General features: G+C 49.5%; 5 protein-coding genes across 5 annotated transcripts; 2 read left to right on the top strand and 3 right to left on the bottom strand.

Moving 5' to 3' along the window:
* Window positions 1-399: 399 nt before the first annotated feature.
* On the bottom strand, window positions 400-1069 carry P168DRAFT_329817 (uncharacterized protein). The gene is made up of 4 exons (XM_024841512.1): window positions 817-1069; window positions 713-730; window positions 611-640; window positions 400-547 (listed from the first exon to the last, which is right to left on the bottom strand). Exons 1-4 carry the CDS (start codon window positions 1000-1002, stop codon window positions 542-544), a joined length of 240 nt encoding a protein of 79 aa, XP_024689665.1. The 5' UTR covers window positions 1003-1069; the 3' UTR covers window positions 400-541.
* A 2501-nt stretch (window positions 1070-3570) lies between these two features.
* Window positions 3571-4680, top strand: P168DRAFT_292964 (60S ribosomal protein uL24). The gene is made up of 3 exons (XM_024837708.1): window positions 3571-3621; window positions 3701-3813; window positions 4043-4680. Exons 1-3 carry the CDS (start codon window positions 3603-3605, stop codon window positions 4313-4315), a joined length of 405 nt encoding a protein of 134 aa, XP_024689664.1. The 5' UTR covers window positions 3571-3602; the 3' UTR covers window positions 4316-4680.
* A 969-nt stretch (window positions 4681-5649) lies between these two features.
* On the bottom strand, window positions 5650-7392 carry P168DRAFT_329815 (serine hydrolase domain-containing protein; the record flags this gene model as incomplete). Its single annotated transcript, XM_024841511.1, has 1 exon — window positions 5650-7392. The coding sequence occupies one exon, from the start codon at window positions 7390-7392 to the stop codon at window positions 5650-5652; it is 1743 nt and encodes a 580-aa protein (XP_024689663.1).
* Window positions 7393-9795: 2403 nt separating this feature from the next.
* Window positions 9796-10455, top strand: P168DRAFT_329814 (cell wall mannoprotein 1 family protein; the record flags this gene model as incomplete). Its single annotated transcript, XM_024841510.1, has 1 exon — window positions 9796-10455. The coding sequence occupies one exon, from the start codon at window positions 9796-9798 to the stop codon at window positions 10327-10329; it is 534 nt and encodes a 177-aa protein (XP_024689662.1). The 3' UTR covers window positions 10330-10455.
* Window positions 10456-11052: 597 nt separating this feature from the next.
* Window positions 11053-12905, bottom strand: P168DRAFT_299413 (flavin-containing monooxygenase; the record flags this gene model as incomplete). Its single annotated transcript, XM_024838338.1, has 6 exons — window positions 11053-11193; window positions 11260-11407; window positions 11471-11808; window positions 11876-12204; window positions 12268-12669; window positions 12734-12905. The coding sequence occupies 6 exons, from the start codon at window positions 12903-12905 to the stop codon at window positions 11053-11055; spliced, it is 1530 nt and encodes a 509-aa protein (XP_024689661.1).
* Window positions 12906-14018: the final 1113 nt, after the last annotated feature.

The following is a 14018-nucleotide window of genomic DNA, read 5'->3' as shown; positions in this document are numbered from 1 at the left end:
CGGTTGATAGCAACTGGGTCCCTTGCAGAGCATGCAAGGGGAGCATCAATGTTTTCAATTAGGACTGGAGCTGGTAATTTGAGCAAACTTTGATCTCATTTCTGGGCATCTCGTGGTGAATCTTACTTAAGAACGGTGCTCCCTGTTTCTAATGGTATAGCTATCCTGTCAGCCACTTGTTAAGAATAGCTATTCCTGGTTCTTCTCTAATACTAACGTGAATAAGATCACGCATATTCATGCAGCATACAGTAAGCTCACAGTATTTCATACCTTCTGCAGTCTCATCTCTGTCAGTCGAGAGCTGTCGACTAAATTTAAAGCACATGCGAGTACGATTCTATTACATTACTCCTCGCCTCTGTTAACTGACTTATGCGGTATTTGTGACATGATAAAGTGGTATTTGCATTCGCACTACGGTACAGGGGAAAACCTCGTCTATCAGAGACCCAAAAACCTATACTAATACCAAGTCTTCGCGCTAACGCTCGTCCAAAACGGGGCGTCGCCCGGGAAGAAAACGAAATAATCAAGGCATTTAGCACTATTTGCAGAAGTCAGCCAAGCAGGGATCTGTTGGGACAATCAACGAGCGGGTTTCACTTACTTGGCAGATTCCGACGGGGAGGCGACCACCCTATTCAGTCAAACACATTAATCAGTCTGGGGTCAGGAAGGTTGGATTTGAGCTCTGCGGAGCAAAACTTACCCGCAAGCAGCAGCCACGCTAAATACCACACACGCCTGTTAGCTTTCTTTCTACCACTCAAAATATCGGTTTTCGGGAGGCGACAAACGACATGGGTCACTTACTCGAGCACAGTCATCGCCAATCCAGCAGGGGCCATGGGTCTTAAGGGAATTGTGCACGTTTTCCGGCAACTGGGAGGCATCAGTGACACCTTCCGAGTTCTTTAGGTCCTCGGCAGTAATGGTGAATTTGGTTGCCATGATGCCCCCGAAGAGCGAGGTGTAGAGCAGGAGCGAGCGGAGGTTCATCTTGAAGTTTGACGGAGCGAGGGCTCGGTGAATTGAAATTGGTAGAGAGCGTTTGAGAGAAGAAAAGACTGGTTGATTGTTGGGATGATTGGGAGGATAGTGCGGGATATTGGCTCCATTTTATACCTTTGTGGGTAGCACCAAGTCGATGCACTTTTATCACTCTTGCTGCAAGATAAACAAACGTACTGTGGCTGGCTGGTCAAGGCAAGGGCCCTCAACCATCTGCCCCTTCATGCGTTCCCTTCACCAACACGGGTAGGCCTACTGCGCCAATCCAATCACGATGGCTTTTCCATTAGAATTCCACGAACTGTTCGGTGTATGAACCTTTTGGAAATCCCAACGGCCAGTCGGTATGCATCCTCGGCGAGAATGCCTCTACTGCCATTTTGTCATAGATCTCGGACTTTTCTGTGGAATGCGTTGGGGACAGGTTCATACCAGAAGGCGTCAGCCACCCAGGCTACACGACCACCCAGCGAGGACAAATATAACCAGCTCATAGGTTAACAGTTTTTGATTGGCCACTTCCTAGGGAGGAATGCTGGAGTACTGAATACTAATATTAGACTTTCTCTCGGCATGTGCATGTACATAATTTGGCAAATCCGGACCCAAACCACATCGTGCCTTACTGCAAGAATATCGCCCGCCAGGATGCAGGAGAAACTGAAATACCTTGAGAGGCCTCTGTTCCCAACAGGAGAGCATCGCCACTTACTTGCATTGGCCTCTATTACCTAACATCGGAAGCCGGCACAGTTTGGAATATACGCGGTCAATCCAATGATGTAGTCAACACCTGCTTTTTCGGGCAATAATTTTAAGGAAAATGCTGGTACTAGCGCGGATTACCTAGGACTGAGCCGCCTAGATGCTTTCTACTGCAGCCGGGGCGATTACGGTGTTCTGGTCGGGCCATTTGAAGTTGTCTAAGCACATAGGCGCATCTACCCTTGACTGCTTGGGACGGTGGATGGAGCAAAGTCGGCCGAAACAGCTAGGTTTTATCCATATGCCTGTGGAAGAAGATGTATAGCCACCACCCCTTGAAAGAGAACCTGGTTTAGAATTGATCATGCGATAATGGGGTTCGCTGTACGATATGGTTGTCGAAACCATCTATCCAGAAGACCTAGGGCGACTCGTCTTGTAGCCAATGCCACCACTAGTCGTGAGAATTCCGATGTCCATAACACGTCAACTGGTTGACAATATTTTCACGAATTTTCTGATGCATTGGATCTCAAGGTGGGTGCTGAGGTGCAGTCCATGCTTGATAATCGTACCCATCCGGTGGGAAACTACGTACTGTACGTAGTCGGTGAAGCTGGTGAAGAGGCAAGATAAGAATAGGTTTAGTGTTATCAGCACGGGAATTCAACAAACAGTACATACAGTACAAACATGTTTGTTCCATATTCAAACACCAACTTCCCCGAACAAACCATGCTCAGCAAAGACATGATCACTCATACATTGGCAGCTGATGTGACCAAGTATATCTATCTATTGATAAAAACTGTACTATGATGCTCCAATTTTATTGAACATAATATCTGAGGGTCAATGTAATCGAAACCCCTCTTGATCGCTATTAGTGCCATCTTCATACTCCAACAGCTACAGTAGAAGTTGGATTATATATATTGTTGCAACGAGGAAGCAGTAGGGTGACTTACTACAACACCCGCGCAAGAACTCGATTAATCTCTAGAATCTTATTCTTTCTTCCTGCTCCTCACTTATGATCATCGACTGATGCATCGACTGATGTATGTGCATATCCATCCATCTTGATCTTCAAAAGACTAGACAGCATGATATTGCCATAGAGCCTGTGGGGCGCGGGAGTTGCAGCAATCGGGAAGGAGATCTGGCTGTCAGGAATATCAGAACATAACTGTCGGGTGTGCATAGTGGAAGATAATTCTGCCTGTACGGAGCTTCTACATAGCGTTCACTGGTTTGGGATGGAATTATGTATAGCTGTGATTGGGCATATAAAGTATTACGTGCGAGTGTGGTAAAGCGTTGGATGTCAGTTTGGCTACAAGGTTCCCGAATGACCACTGTGGGTCTTGAGTCTTAGTACCGCATAGAATATATACACATCTTTTGCCTATATTTTACTGAAGGATCCAATGTACTTCTGGGAGTGGGAATTATCTAGTTTTTCTAGGTACTGGGTGGTCTGGATATAATGGGGTAGATTGTGAGTGGCATATATGACATTCTACTGTAGTCATGTGCAAATCCGATTGGAAAATTTGAGTAGACAACCCAGTAACCTCATTATGATCGATACCTGTAGGAAATCTACAGGATATCAAGAAAGCCTTAACTCTTACCTACTATAGTACTGGAGATAAAGGTCGAGGTCAGTTGAAAGGCTCGGTGGATGATCCGCCCACCCAATCAGAAGGTCGGATGCGGCGCTAGGCGAGGCGGAGGGTCATGTGACGCACAACCCATATTTTCGGCCACACCAAACTGGAACATTCAGACTCTTCCCGACGACGACCTTCCCGACAAACCTCACGACGACACCCCCGTTCGAGTTCTTCCACGATCCCCTTTAGGAGGCTCTTATCAAGATGACTGTCATGAACCGCGGTGCGTGACTTTTTTCCTCTCGTCAATTCGGCGATTTCGACCGGCTACGAGATGGTATACTGACAGGCGTGGTTTTCAGGGCTCCATTCTTCGCGCCGGAAGTCGCGCGCCGCCCACTTCAACGCCCCTTCCTCGGAACGACGTGTCATCCTCTCCGCTCCTCTGTCTCGCGAGCTCCGGGCCAAGTACAATGTACGTTCGAATTTTACCGGTGTGAATTTGCAAATCTCTCGAAGGTTGGATGGATCTGGCAGAACCACTCCCGGACTGGGGATCAGACTCGCTGGGCCCGTAGGGAGTGGGAGGAAAGCCGACCGGAAAACAATCAGAAATTGAAAAATGGAACAAGGAAGATGGAAGCAAGGATGGCGGACATTTGAAGACCCAATCACAGATCATTCTAACGCAGTCGCTTTCACAGGTCCGCTCGATCCCCATCCGCAAGGACGACGAGGTCACCGTTGTCCGCGGTAGCAACAAGGGTCGCGAGGGCAAGGTCACCAGCGTCTACCGTCTGAAGTGGTGCATCCACGTCGAGCGCATCGCCCGCGAGAAGGGCAACGGCCAGAGCGTCCCCACCCCTCTCGCCCCCTCCAACGTCGTCATCACCAAGCTCCACCTCGACAAGGACCGTGAGCAGATCCTCGAGCGCATCGGCAAGGGTCGTGAGGCTGTCAAGAGCAAGTCGGCTTAAAGGATGTTTTCTGAGGTTTTATGTTCATATGGTCATAGCAGCGGGAGGTCCGGAGTACTCGAGAAAAGAGGGGACCCAACCTGCGTTCATGGTACATCTATGGAAAAATAGATGTGTCTTGATGAAATGAAAATCAAAAATCGGATTCCCTCTATCTTAATGAATTTTTTGTCGTCGCCATATCCTGATTGCCTTGATTCCTAGTCGCTTGACGCATCATTCTCTCATTGTACAACACTCTGGTCTATACGGATCGTGCTGAGGGTGATGGTATGTGCGTAGGCATCTCTGCTAGAGGCAGATATACAGGAGGTCAGATCTTGCCCAAGATAAGAAGTAATCAACTGGACCGAAGTCTAGTCTTGGGTTTACATAGACAATCTGCAAAGGGGGATGATGGCCTCGTGATCTACGATGCAGGCCGTCTCCCACTTCCAACAGAATATCCATACAATACCAAGCTGCTTATCCTGATGGCCACTCAAGCATACTTACTATAAATAGGCATCCAGGAACTTATATTCGATACATACAGCTATATTAGTCCAAGAAGATAGACGAAGCGCAAAAATCTCTGCAAGTCAGCCCTGTTGGTTCCACTGTAGGGGAAAGAGTGGTCCAGCGTCGGTTCACCTTCGCGATTGAACGCAGTATAGATCAGACACTACTACATAGGCGCGACTCGAGAACGCTCATATTGTGAGAAAAGAAGCGCTTTTAGCCTACTGATGTATTATAGGTAGGACTTACAAGCTGGCTTGCTCTGAGCGGCGTCAGTTGACTTATCCTGTTTGCCTGAGGCATCGAAGATCGGCATTATAATACTCGATGAGATCAGCATAAATATGCCTCAGGCACTAACAGGCACCAACATGAGTTGAACGCCTGAGAGACTGGCAGGATTGCAAATTGACAGATAAAAATAACATCAAGTGTGGCTAATTTGGATAGTCGGTTTGCCGTCATCTACGCCTATTCCCCCTATGCTTTTTTATGGTCTTCCTGATGGCGAGAGTGAAGTTAGGCGGCCCTTGAACACGGATACCGCGGCTGAGATGGAGCAGGCGTCGCAACATGTACAGGTGAGGTTGAGAACAGTGGACCCGCAGAGGGGTCTTATGTTGGATTAAGCTTGAATTGTAGAGTGAATGGCGTTTCCTTAGGATCTTTTATATAACATTGACATTATCTTGTCCTAGGCTGTATGTATTGTGTTTTGAATACCACTACGAATAACCTGCAGATTTCCGGTCGTTGAGCTTGGGGAAAGCATGGAGATCGGTGACACGTTGTCAAATTACCCGAGGAAGAGTAAGATAAGTTCTAAGTGCATTTCATTGCTCTTCCACGCGTGAAAACCACGATGGCTTTTCATCTACACAAATCCACCAGAGACCTTCTATCCTAGACCGTGCTTCGTCCCACTTAAACCTCAAAACCGAGGACTCGTATGCCAGGGACGGCATCGAGTCGACAAGCCAGCGATTCCACGACCCCGGAAAGAATGTGTACGCATCTGTATCGGCGAAGTACAGAGGACGCATTGTGTCTGGATCACTGTGCTTGAAGGCCATGGCCAGCTGGGATCCCGTCTCCGATTGCTTTTCGGGCGGCTGGGGAACTATGTTGAAGGTATATGTGCCGTTGAAACCCTGGTACCGACCCACATAGGCAGAGCTGTCTCGGCGGGGAATGTCATGGTTTGAGAGATCTCTGCTCCGCCATGGCTGCAAGTACTTCTCTTCAAACCATTTGTGTGTCAGGTCTCGCTCTTTCCGCGCCCACGAGACAATGTCAACTTTTGGCTGGAGGTCAAAAAGCGCTTGGATCAAGATCTGTGCCGTGAAATCTGCCGCGTCGCCGATGCTGCGGCCGTTGGCTAGGGCGACTACGGCGCTGTCCGTCTCGGGGAACGTCCAGATGGCGGATAGAGATCCCATCACGCCACCGTTGTGGCCGATCGCGAGACGTTGTGGGGATTCCTGGCCGAGCATGTATGGTTCGCTGTCTGGCTTTGTCATGGTGTTGAAGCTGAGTTCTCCGAGTAATGACGAAGGCATTGTTAACCGGAGCCAGCCCATACAGTAGGCTGCCTCATTTTGGAACCGGTCTTTGGTTGGCCTTGTGTAGTAGGCTTTTCGGACTTTGCTGACGTATTTGAGCGGGCTAGGCGTTGTTCGTCCAGGGGAGCTGTATGATGACCCATTGGAAACGCTGGTCGGTGATCCCTCCTGGTCGGAACTGGCCTCATCCTCGGTGGATTGTTGCTGCTCGTGTCGCTCAGCGGAGAGAATGGCAGTGGCCCACGTCAGCATGTCGTTCAGCGAGGCGCCCATACCCATGACCGCGAGCATCGGGTTATTCTCTTCGCATCCTAGGAATTGATATGGCAGCTTGGTGAAAGTTTGATCATCCAGCTGAACGTGAGGGTATGCGATGTTCCCGTCGATGTCCGACCTGGTCACGGCAGACCGAGTCATTCCTAATGGCTTGAAGACGTTTTCTCTCACGTAGGTCGAGAAGCGGGCGCGTGCGACTCTCTCCACGACTTTCGATACCAGGCCATATGCTCCGTTGTTATACATCCAGTAAGAGTTGAACCGCTGTCCTTCGTCGTTGCTTGTCGGCATCTGGTTGAGCACCTCAATGAAGCCCTCGTCGTCGTCGAGAACCGTGTTGCCGGGCCCGAGATATAGGCCGATTGGATCCGAGAGACCCGTGGAATGGCGCATCGTGTCGATTATGTCTGCTTGTTTCCCAATATCTGGATCTCCGATGGGATCAAACTCCGGCAGGTGCTTTTGGACGAGATCCAGCCAGTCCATCTTTCCCTGGGCGACGAGATGCCCTACCGCGGCGGCCGTGAACATCTTCGAGCATGAGCCCAGCATGTAGATGCTGTCTGGATTTGCCTCCAGCTGGCCTTCGACATCTCTAAGTCCGAGACTCTTCCTGAGGACTACCTCTCCTTTGTGTACCACGCCAAACGATATAGAAGGGGCCTGGCATATTTGCATGACCTCCTCGATATCACCCACGGCCTTTTCGAGACGAGAGGCGATTGCTAGCTCTAGCATCTTGACAATGGTCGTTGGAGGGAAATGAGCACCCCCTGTTCATCCTAGGGGAGTAACAAAGCACGCCCAACAAGGGGATGTCTAGGAAAGTGTACATTGTGAGAGTTGACTCGGGGTAAGTCGCATGAATGGATCGGGGGTCTCATCATCATGGCCTTAATACCGACTGCTACCCTTCTTCAATGGACCAAACGTCATGGAATGTGGATGTCGCCATGATTCCGCCACACGATACTCATCACGTACAACCTAGATCAACTAATGGCCACGAGTGGCGAGCCTTCGAATTTGAAGATGGCAAAAGGGCACGAGAGACCACTGTGCAAGGAAGCCGATTGATCGCCCAATCTCCGAGTCTGACGTCAAGGCGTAGCGATTGCGTTGAATATCGCAATATCAGTACGAACGATGCTACACACAGGCCATAGAAGCGGGGAATTGTCCAGCACAATGACATTGATATGATATTGAAGTGCGTGCAGGATTACCTAACGCGGACGTTAGATCGGGCAAAATACAATGGCTATGACTCTACCGGTGCGCTCTCCGTGGGTCGAACTCTCCACAGTGAAGTCGTATGGCTAGAATCTGGGAGTGGATATGAGAAGCGCTTGGGACGGTCGGGGAAGCGTGGAAGCGATCGATCGATCGATCGGGTGGGTCCGTACCCGCTGTTGATGTCAACACCCGGCCTTGAATGAGCGCCTTCACCAACTGATACTGGGCAGATTGGCAGTCATTAGGCCTCAATTTGTCTATAAATACCCCGTCAGATCACCCTCTGGATTGGTTTTTTATTCTTCATCAATCTCCAAGATCTCAAAGCCAACAAGCTCCTTCAGCCTCCAAACTTTCTACTTTCAACAGCTTCGCGCTGAACATTCAATTGTGAGTTCGACCTTTTGAAACAAAGAACAAAGGAAAAACACCATGAACCAATCTAACTAGCTACCTAGATCTTCACAATGGCCGGAAGCGGTGTTGTCGTTCTTGCTCTCCTCGGATCTGGTGGTGGCCAGCAGGGTGGTGGTAAGCCCTCAAGCAAGTAAACTTGTCGGACGGAATGATTCTGCCTCGCGATGGACTTCCATACCTTGACCGTTCTTTATTGAAAACCTAATATTTGGCTTGTTGGATCTTGACCTTCTGTCGACTGATACTCGGTATATCATGACACAGCTTGATATGATCTTGGATACTGTCTTGGGATTGTCTTGATATTGTGGCTTTTGTACTATAATATGTTACTATTCCCTACACCTACATAGGGAGGCAAAGGCTGAGGCAGCTTTGCTACAAAAAAATAATCATAATCGGTATGGGCTTATAGGTCCGAAAACGCAACATTTCTGCAGAATAGAGTAAGCTGTTACAGTCAGATGTAAGCTCACGTTAGATCAATTGGCACGGACGAGTCAACATCCCGCGACCATCGGCAACAATGACTATTGTTAGCTTGTTTGCCCTAGAGAAAGTTGGCAATATCAGTCCGACTGTGTATGTGACCTCCTTGAGACATAAGACTAGGTCCCTCTACTAAAAACCGAGTAACATCCGTGATCCTCGTATCAATCCAACTAGTCATGCATCTATAACCAATGACATACCCGGGCCTCTCCAAGCGCTGGAATACCCGACAACAAGTTTGACATAAACAGCAAAGACCAGGGGTAAACAGTCGCCAAGGGCGAACAATCGGCACAAATGCGGGGAAACAAGACGGTCTAGTTCGCGCTCGCGCCCGGAATGACGAGAACAGAATCCGGGGATGACGATCCCAGCGGGCAATATAAAACCAACCCCCAGCCCACATAGGGTGACATCCGCCTAATATCGAGAGGCGGGGGTGGCTTGCGCGATCGCGGTGATTCAACCGTCCACATCCCTTGCAGAAACCCTCTCATTCGCGGACTTACTCACGGCCAAGGCTGGCTCCTTCTGGGCTGTCCCGTGCTTCGCTGGATGCCGGACTCTTTGTGCTGGGTTGTTCTTCGCTGGTGGCTTGGTAAGATTGATCCGCCGAGGCGCGTAGAAGGCATTGAGAGGGAATAAGATGCTGTTCAGCTGCATTTTGTGCGGCATGTGAAGTCCTCATGTCGTGACTGGGGCTTATTCTTGTGAGTCTCCCGAGGCTGTCATCTTAGATGTCCTGGTTTGGTGGCGCCTACATGAGCAATTGCCTTGCAGAATCGCATCGAAATATGAGCGTGCAGGGGTGGGATTGAGCGGTGGGGTATACCGCGGTAGCATCTGCCTCGACGATGGAGCGGACTCCAGACGGACAGGTATAAATAGGGCTTCAGAACCCACCCATTGAGAAGATCATCAACAATCAATCTCCAGAACAAGACAGAAACAAAAGCCTTCCTCAGTCTCGCAAGAATCCTTTTATATACCACCACAATGAAGTTCTTCACCACCCTCCTCACCCTCGGCCTCATCGGCACCAGCGTCGCCGAGCCCATCCGCATCGCCAAGCGCGGCGCCGATGACTACAAGGGCGTGATCGCGACCGTCAGCGATCAGGTTGCGGTTGTCAACACGGCCGTCGCCGACTACGTGGGCGGCTCTGCCAAGGGAGATGCCGTCGTGACTGCCTCCGACAAGCTCAACGAGGTGATCAACACCGGCACGACCAGCGTCAAGGGATTCGACCCCCTCAGCTCGACTGATGCGCTCGCCATCGTCAAGCCTATTGAGACCCTCACCGACGATGTGGGTGGTCTTGTTGACGCTGTCATCGCTGCCAAGCCGAACTTTGATAAGGATACTCTGTCCGAGAAGGTGGCGGCCTCGCTGACGGCGCAGAAGGAGTCCGCGCAGGGTCTTGCGGATGCTATTACCGCTCAGGTTCCTGATGCGCTGAAGGATCTGGCCAAGGAGTTGTCCGCTGGTATTGCCAAGCATATCCAGCGGGGCATCGATGCTTATGCCTGATTACGGTTATGGATTTATGGATGGAATGATGCATGATGATGATGAAGGGAAGATTTGTGATGGATACGTTTTGTGGAGATGTGAAATGATTGAGTATGGGAATGATGGAAAAGAAACCTCGATGTGTATCTAGCATTCGTTTAGGGTACATCATGACAATTTTTTACCTTGAGGCCGAAACATACCTTTCCTCATGGATAGCTAAGATTATAGAGACCCAAAAGGCCTGTAGGCTGGTGAATTGTATGATACTAGGGCAAGATGGGGACATGTGATATGGCCTCCTGTCTCTTCTCCAGCAAAGACAACGCATGTAATTTGAGAAAGTGATGTTTTATGTTAAGGTTGATTCAAAGCAGCATATTAAGGATATGGATTATTATTATTAATGACTTTAAACTATTAACAAATGACCAAGACGGAATCCAACATGATCAATAACAACATCGTCATGAACATCAACCACATGCTCATACTGTACGTATCTTTCCATCCAGAGTTTTACTCCAAGGAAGCGACCCAATTATCCAGCTCTACCAAATCCCATCATACAGTCTCGCCCCAAACTTCTTTGCCATAGTCGGCATTTCAAATCCAAAAGTCTCGGAGTTCCAGGCAAGTGGCACCGCCAGACAAGCCAGTAGAGCACCTGCGATGACACCCGCAGTCACTCTACGGCGGCGATGGACCTTTGCAACTTGCTTCTGCGTCCTCTACACACAGTCAGTTAGTTAACGATATGTGTGTATTCTTACGTACCTTCACTATCCAGTCCGACCATGTCGGAAACAAGCAGTGGTACCAATAGTGAGCCTGCGACCACGGATAGGTCATGGAATTCCAATTATTGGGCCCCACATACCACTAGTGACATCAGTCAGCCACTGCATCTATCTGTCGACCGTATAAATTTTGGGGGGAGGGTCATACCGACGTGCATCCGGTATTCCAAACCGTATCCTGCAAGGCAGCTTGGATATTTTGTGCGTATGTGTCTTCCGCCTCCTGCTTGACCTCGACATAGTCGGCCTCGCCCTTCAGCACGGGCTTCAGCATGCGCATCGCAAAGTTGATCGCACTACCAGGAACAGATTAGCATTTTTATGGGTCAATTCATCAGGTGACGTCAGGGTATACATACTTTTCCGACGCCATCAGCGCAGATGTATGTCCCGTGCCGGTATTCGGTCCCAGGATCATAAAGAAGTTGGGGAAATCACTCAGCGCAGTGCAGTTGTACGCCTCGGGCCCGTCGAACCGCTGCCAGTGCTCCTGGATCGTCCCACTGCGTCCGTGGACTTGCGTGTACGGCAGGAATTTGTTGGTCTGGAACCCGGTGGCGAGGACGATGATGTCGGCGGGAATGAACCCGTCGGTGGTTTGGATCCCGTCGGGGAGGATCGCGGTGATGTCTGTTTTGGTGAGGTTCACTTTTTCGTTGTGCAGTGTTGGCAGGTACTTTGGGTCGAAGATGCGGCGCTGATAGTATTTAGCTCTTCTTCTTTTCTTTTGTTTTTGATTTTGCTCTTATTATTTGTGAGCTTACCTTGCATCCAATCTCAAAGTCGGGTATCAGCAGGTCATGATATTTCTCCGGCGCGGTCTGGCGGATATACGCTTCTGCCTCGTTCCGGGTCTTCTGGCGCAGTCTCGCTGCAGCCTTGGTGTTAGGAAATAGGCGGTAGGCCATCTCCATGAGTAGGAAGATATGCAGTCGATGCAGTCGCATCGCGAAGGGAATGAAGCGGAAGATCCATATCAGGATACGAGGATACGCGCCATTTATCGCCTCAACGAACCAGTGCTTGGTCCGAACCACATGCGTGACGGAAGAAACTTTGTCGACGATCGCCGGCACAATCTGCGTCCCGGTGCCTGTGCTCCTCCCTCAGCTAATCCTCTCTAAACACATATACACATCTGCTGGGCAATACTCACATCCGTTCCCCACGACGACGACGCGCTTCCCTTCCAGATTCACACTGTGGTCCCATCGCGCGGAATGGAATAGCGCTCCCTTAAAGCTCGCTGCCCCGGGGATATCGCACTCTCGAGGCTGCACGAGGAGGCCCGTGGCACTGATCAAGATCTGGCACTCGTGGTGGAAGGTCTCTCCTGAGGCAAGATCGCGCACTACCAGCAACCAGCGCGCGGTGCCTTCCTGCCAGATACATTGGACAACCTCTGTGCGGAAGCGCATCTTGTCGCGCAGGCTGTACTGCTCGACGATACCTTCCTGGTACGCTTTGATCTCGCTCCAGGAGGGCATCAACTTGGTCCACTTCGGGTTAAGCGCGAAAGAGAAGCTGTACAGTGCGCTGGGCACGTCGCAGGCGCATCCTGGAAACAAGTTAGTTACGATTGTGTAGATAGAGCGGGGGTATGAATGAGTCGAGATGCATACCCGGGTAGGAGTTGATCGCCCAGGTTCCACCCGACTCCTCGTGGCGCTCGAAGAAGCGGATGTTATCGATCTTGTACCATCTTTTCAGGGTCGCCCCCAGGGCTATGGCGCTGAGGCCGGCTCCTATGCAGGCGACCTGGCTGTAGGAAGTTGTCTTCTCCGTTTTCTCCATTGTGAGGTCCTTTTCCACCATGGGTTGTGTGAGGATAGGATATCTGTCAGATTAAAGGAATAGTGAGGAGAGAAGGTTGTAGGCACACTGCGTTTGACTTTTCCCCTCCACTCTTTGTCTTCACTTGATTTAATATATTTCCGGTGAAGCAAAGACAGCGAATGACTGGTCATCTCATCCGTGGCTTTCCATGGGCGTTGTACCATTGGTGCTACCAACCAGGAGTAACCTGGATCTGATATTCACTTGGTACAACACTATTGTCATTGTAATGAGTACAGTGAAAAGATGATTTATCATGATGATACAATTATGATAATAGTTCTTTCATGGGACCACCGGTGATAGAGAGTACGACAGTGAATCTATATGGTGATAGATCACTTCATTGTAGTTTTATCATCTATCTAATCTAGATGACATACTCCATGATGTCATTCTATCTATCAATCTGAGAGATCCTAAGGTCACAACGTGTCTCTAGGGAATACCCCTTGCATTACAGAGTTGTAAGTTTGACTTGAGTTTGATGTGATTGAAAAGCTAAAATAGCATTACACCAGTGCATGCAACAGTACTAATATGGGCAGCCTAGTACCAATCTTCTTGTTATCACCATTATCACGGTTGATTAGTATTCATAAAAATGATAGAGTGCCACAAAAGCAAAAGGAGACCAATGAATACATGAGATATACAAAGAAACATGATTTATTCCTAGTTGTGTTTCAACAAAAGACATAGTTCCACCCTGTCGCACCTGCCCTAGAGATGCATACTCTCCATGGAGAGCCCTGTTAATGTCATGAACCACCATTTTCAACACTTTCAACAGCGCAAATTGAAGACTCTAATTCTCTAGCCGACTAAGACTTCGAAATCACATCACACAATCACAATATCAAGTTTAGCGAGAGGCCCAAGGCAGCCGCAGTCACACATCACGTGATCTTTACATACTAAATGACAGGCCAACCTCATTCTCTCCTGCACGTCCACCAGTCAAGCTCAGACACTCCAGAAAGCCTAGGAAGAAAAAAGGCCGCCACAATGTGAAGGCATAGCCCGCCGAGCGCGTCGGTCCGTTTCTCCTTGCAGCGGCGCCTACCGCGA

The sequence above is a fragment of the Aspergillus campestris genome, assembly GCF_002847485.1.
Source record: "Aspergillus campestris IBT 28561 chromosome Unknown P168scaffold_12, whole genome shotgun sequence".
Lineage (NCBI taxonomy): Eukaryota > Fungi > Ascomycota > Eurotiomycetes > Eurotiales > Aspergillaceae > Aspergillus > Aspergillus campestris.
The sequence above is the reverse complement of the archived record's forward strand: the minus strand, read 5'-3'. Positions and strand labels throughout refer to the sequence as shown.